General features: G+C 48.9%; 1 protein-coding gene across 1 annotated transcript in view; it reads left to right on the top strand.

Annotated features, from left to right (window-relative positions):
- The window catches only part of LOC140373440 (citron Rho-interacting kinase-like), a gene marked incomplete at its 3' end in the record, with an annotated part of 87,234 nt that extends 82,612 nt beyond the window's left edge, over positions 1–4,622 (top strand). The window contains exons 17-18 of the mRNA XM_072459908.1: positions 727–822; positions 4,506–4,622. Of these exons, the coding sequence (XP_072316009.1) occupies positions 727–822; positions 4,506–4,622 (213 nt within the window). The remainder of the gene's footprint in view (positions 1–726; positions 823–4,505) is intronic.
- Between the last annotated feature and the right edge of the window lie 1,804 nt (positions 4,623–6,426).

The raw sequence follows: 6,426 nt of genomic DNA, 5'->3' as shown, positions 1-6,426 counted from the left end.
GTTCTAGTTCAGATGTTCTTCAGTCAGTGACATGTCCATGGTCTTGTTCAGGAGCTGGAGGAGAACCTTCTTCATGTTCTAGTTCAGATGTTCTTCAGTCAGTGACATGTCCATGGTCTTGTTCAGGAGCTGGAGGAGAACCTTCTTCATGTTCTAGTTCAGATGTTCTTCAGTCAGTGACATGTCCATGGTCTTGTTCAGGAGCTGGAGGAGAACCTTCTTCATGTTCTAGTTCAGATGTTCTTCAGACAGTGACATGTCCATGGTCTTGTTCAGGAGCTGGAGGAGAACCTTCTTCATGTTCTAGTTCAGATGTTCTTCAGACAGTGACATGTCCATAGTCATGTTCAGGAGCTGGAGGAGAACCTTCTTCATGTTCTAGTTCAGATGTTCTTCAGTCAGTGACATGTCCATGGTCTTGTTCAGGAGCTGGAGGAGAACCTTCTTCATGTTCTAGTTCAGATGTTCTTCAGTCAGTGACATGTCCATGGTCTTGTTCAGGAGCTGGAGGAGAACCTTCTTCATGTTCTAGTTCAGATGTTCTTCAGTCAGTGACATGTCCATGGTCTTGTTCAGGAGCTGGAGGAGAACCTTCTTCATGTTCTAGTTCAGATGTTCTTCAGTCAGTGACATGTCCATGGTCTTGTTCAGGAGCTGGAGGAGAACCTTCTTCATGTTCTAGTTCAGATGTTCTTCAGTCAGTGACATGTCCATGGTCATGTTCAGGAGCTGGAGGAGAACCTTCGTGATGCTCAGTCCACAGCTCAGAGGATGGAGACTCAGCTGGTGCAGAAAGAGCGTCTGTTTGAAGACAAGATCAAGGTGAGACGGTTTTACATTTATTTATGACACTTTAAGAATATTTACTTAAGTCTGAACATGAATGTTCTGGATTCATGAACATGTCTCTGAACTTTAACTCGCTCATTATGAGAAGATCTCATTTCCAAAACATCTAAATGTAGAAGTCTCTTTTTCTAAACAATTACACACGTTTGCCCGATCACATCCTTTTCCTGTACAAAGCATGAGCGGCTCATGCTGCTGAGCCGCTCATCATCAGCATGAGCCGCTCATCATCAGCATGAGCCGCTCATCATCAGCATGAGACGCTCATCATCAGCATGAGCCGCTCATCATCAGCATGAGCCGCTCATCATCAGCATGAGCCGCTCATCATCAGCATGAGACGCTCATCATCAGCATGAGCCGCTCATCATCAGCATGAGACGCTCATCATCAGCATGAGACGCTCATCATCAGCATGAGCCGCTCATCATCAGCATGAGCCGCTCATCATCAGCATGAGACGCTCAGCAGCACGAGACGCTCATCAGCATGAGCCGCTCAGCAGCATGAGCCGCTCAGCATGAGCCGCTCAGCATGAGCCGCTCAGCATGAGCCGCTCATCATCAGCATGAGCCGCTCATCATCAGCATGAGCCGCTCATCATCAGCATGAGACGCTCATCATCAGCATGAGCCGCTCATCATCAGCATGAGACGCTCATCATCAGCATGAGCCGCTCATCATCAGCATGAGCCGCTCATCATCAGCATGAGCCGCTCATCATCAGCATGAGACGCTCATCATCAGCATGAGCCGCTCATCATCAGCATGAGACGCTCATCAGCATGAGACGCTCATCATCAGCATGAGCCGCTCATCATCAGCATGAGCCGCTCATCATCAGCATGAGACGCTCAGCAGCACGAGACGCTCATCAGCATGAGCCGCTCAGCAGCATGAGCCGCTCAGCATGAGCCGCTCAGCATGAGCCGCTCAGCATGAGCCGCTCATCATCAGCATGAGCCGCTCATCATCAGCATGAGCCGCTCATCATCAGCATGAGACGCTCATCATCAGCATGAGCCGCTCATCATCAGCATGAGACGCTCAGCAGCACGAGACGCTCATCAGCATGAGCCGCTCAGCAGCATGAGCCGCTCAGCATGAGCCGCTCAGCATGAGCCGCTCAGCATGAGCCGCTCATCATCAGCATGAGCCGCTCATCATCAGCATGAGCCGCTCATCATCAGCATGAGACGCTCATCATCAGCATGAGCCGCTCATCATCAGCATGAGACGCTCATCATCAGCATGAGACGCTCATCATCAGCATGAGCCGCTCATCATCAGCATGAGCCGCTCATCATCAGCATGAGACGCTCAGCAGCACGAGACGCTCATCAGCATGAGCCGCTCAGCAGCATGAGCCGCTCAGCATGAGCCGCTCAGCATGAGCCGCTCAGCATGAGCCGCTCATCATCAGCATGAGCCGCTCATCATCAGCATGAGCCGCTCATCATCAGCATGAGACGCTCATCATCAGCATGAGCCGCTCATCATCAGCATGAGACGCTCAGCAGCACGAGACGCTCATCAGCATGAGCCGCTCAGCATGAGCCGCTCAGCATGAGCCGCTCAGCATGAGCCGCTCAGCATGAGCCGCTCATCATCAGCATGAGCCGCTCATCATCAGCATGAGCCGCTCATCAGCACGAGACGCTCATCAGCACGAGCCGCTCAGCAGCACGAGCCGCTCAGCATGAGCCGCTCAGCATGAGCCGCTCATCATCAGCATGAGCCGCTCATCATCAGCATGAGCCGCTCATCATCAGCATGAGCCGCTCATCATCAGCATGAGACGCTCATCATCAGCATGAGACGCTCATCATCAGCATGAGCCGCTCATCATCAGCATGAGCCGCTCATCATCAGCATGAGACGCTCATCATCAGCATGAGACGCTCAGCAGCACGAGACGCTCAGCAGCACGAGACGCTCATCAGCACGAGCCGCTCATCAGCACGAGCCGCTCAGCAGCATGAGCCGCTCAGCATGAGCCGCTCAGCATGAGCCGCTCAGCATGAGCCGCTCATCATCAGCATGAGCCGCTCAGCAGCATGAGCCGCTCATCATCAGCATGAGCCGCTCAGCAGCATGAGCCGCTCAGCATGAGCCGCTCAGCATGAGCCGCTCAGCATGAGCCGCTCATCATCAGCATGAGCCGCTCATCATCAGCATGAGCCGCTCATCATCAGCATGAGCCGCTCATCATCAGCATGAGACGCTCATCATCAGCATGAGCCGCTCATCATCAGCATGAGACGCTCATCATCAGCATGAGACGCTCATCATCAGCACGAGACGCTCATCAGCACGAGCCGCTCAGCAGCACGAGCCGCTCAGCAGCATGAGCCGCTCAGCATGAGCCGCTCAGCATGAGCCGCTCAGCATGAGCCGCTCATCATCAGCATGAGCCGCTCAGCAGCATGAGCCGCTCAGCAGCATGAGCCGCTCAGCAGCATGAGCCGCTCAGCAGCATGAGCCGCTCAGCATGAGCCGCTCAGCATGAGCCGCTCAGCATGAGCCGCTCATCATCAGCATGAGCCGCTCATCATCAGCATGAGCCGCTCAGCAGCATGAGCCGCTCAGCAGAATGAGCGGCTCATGGGTTCTCTGTGGTTCTCTGTGGTTCTCAGGCGTGTTTAAACTCACCTGTGTGGTTCTGTGTGGTTCTCTGTGGTTCTGCTGGGTTCTCTGTGGTTCTCAGGCGTGTTTAAACTCACCTGTGTGGTTCTGCTGGGTTCTCTGTGGTTCTGCGTGCTTCTCTGTGGTTCTGCTGGGTTCTCTGTGGTTCTCAGGCGTGTTTAAACTCACCTGTGTGGTTCTGTGTGGTTCTCAGGCGTGTTTAAACTCACCTGTGTGGTTCTGTGTGGTTCTCAGGTGTGTTTAAACTCACCTGTGTGGTTCTGTGTGGTTCTCTGTGGTTCTCAGGCGTGTTTAAACTCACCTGTGTGGTTCTGCTGGGTTCTCTGTGGTTCTGCGTGCTTCTCTGTGGTTCTGCTGGGTTCTGTGTGGTTCTCAGGCGTGTTTAAACTCACCTGTGTGGTTCTGTGTGGTTCTCAGGCGTGTTTAAACTCACCTGTGTGGTTCTGTGTGGTTCTCAGGCGTGTTTAAACTCACCTGTGTGGTTCTGTGTGGTTCTCAGGTGTGTTTAAACTCACCTGTGTGGTTCTGTGTGGTTCTCAGGCGTGTTTAAACTCACCTGTGTGGTTCTGTGTGGTTCTCAGGCGTGTTTAAACTCACCTGTGTGGTTCTGTGTGGTTCTCAGGCGTGTTTAAACTCACCTGTGTGGTTCTGTGTGGTTCTCAGGTGTGTTTAAACTCACCTGTGTGGTTCTGTGTGGTTCTCTGTGGTTCTCAGGCGTGTTTAAACTCACCTGTGTGGTTCTGCTGGGTTCTCTGTGGTTCTGCGTGCTTCTCTGTGGTTCTGCTGGGTTCTGTGTGGTTCTCAGGCGTGTTTAAACTCACCTGTGTGGTTCTGTGTGGTTCTCAGGCGTGTTTAAACTCACCTGTGTGGTTCTGTGTGGTTCTCAGGCGTGTTTAAACTCACCTGTGTGGTTCTGTGTGGTTCTCAGGTGTGTTTAAACTCACCTGTGTGGTTCTGTGTGGTTCTCAGGCGTGTTTAAACTCACCTGTGTGGTTCTGTGTGGTTCTCAGGTTCTGGAGGCTCAGATGAAGGTGGATCTGGCTGATAAAGAGAGTCTGGAGGCTCGACGAGCTCAACAAGAAGAAGAAAGCAGAGAAAACTCTAAACTCATGAGTGAACAGAAGTCTGTGAGTCACACACATACTCATACTTCTACTTCACTGGATACTACTGGATACTACTGGATACTACTAGATACTACTAGATACTACTGGATACTACTGGATACTACTGGATACTACTGGATACTACTAGATACTACTGGATACTACTGCAGTATTTCAACAGTGGTATTGATGACAGCAGCAGAAGTGACGGGTCAGAGCCCCACCTGACGCTGACAGAGAGGATTGTGGGAGATATAAGATGAAACACAGATGTGACTGGTACACGTTTCATCCACACAATCACATTTTCTTTTGCTGTGGAACGTGGGCATTTCATGATGAAATATCTTATATAATATATAAATAATAATAATAATAATAAATACTATTACTATATAGTATATATAGTATGTATAGTATATTATACTATACATACTATATATACTATATAGTAATAGTATTCTAACTTCTGTAAATAAATACATGGGACGTACAAACAGTTCTAATGAAATCTGGATTTGAGAAACATATTGTTCGATTATGTTACGTACGTCGTTTGGACCAGTTTAAACTGAAAATACATCATTCAAATACAATTACCATTTATTATCAGGCCCGGCGAGGGACTTATTATAAATGGTACTGGGGGCTGGAAAAAGGCACAAATGGAGGACTAAACAAAGACTGCTCGTGAGCGGCGTCACAGATTAGAACTCCATGAGCTCTAATTTTGAGTGACGGTTTTGTGAAAAAGTATTGAAAGACGGCTCAGTGTCGACACCTTAAAAATCAAATAACATGGGGCCAATGGGGGCCCGACGCCAAAAAAAGTGGCAGTAAAAATATGACGCTTGCTCCAAAAAATAGTTCATGTGAGGAAATGTAAAAAGTCCTCCATGACCCCGCCCTGAGTCCTACAGTCGGCCATATTGGATCAAAGTGCACCTGGCTGTACATTTAGCATCTCCTCCTACACTTTACATTGAAAACACTTCAAATGTGGCCACAAGACACAAAACCCAATAACAATGAAATGTTATGAATGTCAAGTCATTGTGATTTTTTAAACAAAATTGCAATTTTTGGAAAATCAAAAAAATACATAAGTTTGTTAATCTTATTTTTAGGGGAAACTTTCAATCGAGCGTTTGTGTATATTTCCAAGCTGAACACAATGATATGCAAATGTAGAGGCGAGCTAATCAAATGGCTCTCTAGCGCCCTCTCCAAATTAGATTTTTTAAAATTCATAAAAGACTATTTATTTATCGTAGACAAGTGAAAATCCTGATAAGGATGTGATCTGAGACCAGGCACAATTTGAAAAATGACCTGACTCTAGCTTGAGTTTTTATAGCTTTGAGTGTTTATTTACTAAATGCTAATCCGGGGCTAGCAGCTCTCCATTCATTTAATAGCTTAATATTAGCGCGACATTAGCTACTAAGCATGCATTCCTATGGGTGCTGTTAGCTTCAGGTCAGACACATGAACCAGGACGACTGTAAACACAAGACTGCACTCAAATACACTCAACTATTCAACTTACAACTTACAGATCACAAGCTACGAGCTAAACTACAGCGGAACAGTCACACACGAGTGTTTGAGGAGCAAGAGCATGTGGAGTGTTGTTGACAGGGTCACACGTACGAGGAGGTACGAGGCGCTCCTGTCTCACACGTACGAGGAGGTACGAGGCGCTCCTGTCTCACACGTACGAGGAGGTACGAGGCGCTCCTGTCTCACACGTACGAGGAGGTACGAGGCGCTCCTGTCTCACACGTACGAGGAGGTACGAGGCGCTCCTGTCTCACACACGTAC

Source organism: Eucyclogobius newberryi, unplaced genomic scaffold, assembly GCF_026437365.1.
Source record: "Eucyclogobius newberryi isolate DKJ021-1_F unplaced genomic scaffold, fEucNew1.0.hap1 SCAF_295, whole genome shotgun sequence".
Taxonomy (NCBI): domain Eukaryota; kingdom Metazoa; phylum Chordata; class Actinopteri; order Gobiiformes; family Gobiidae; genus Eucyclogobius; species Eucyclogobius newberryi.
This window is presented reverse-complemented; position numbering and strand designations above follow the sequence as displayed.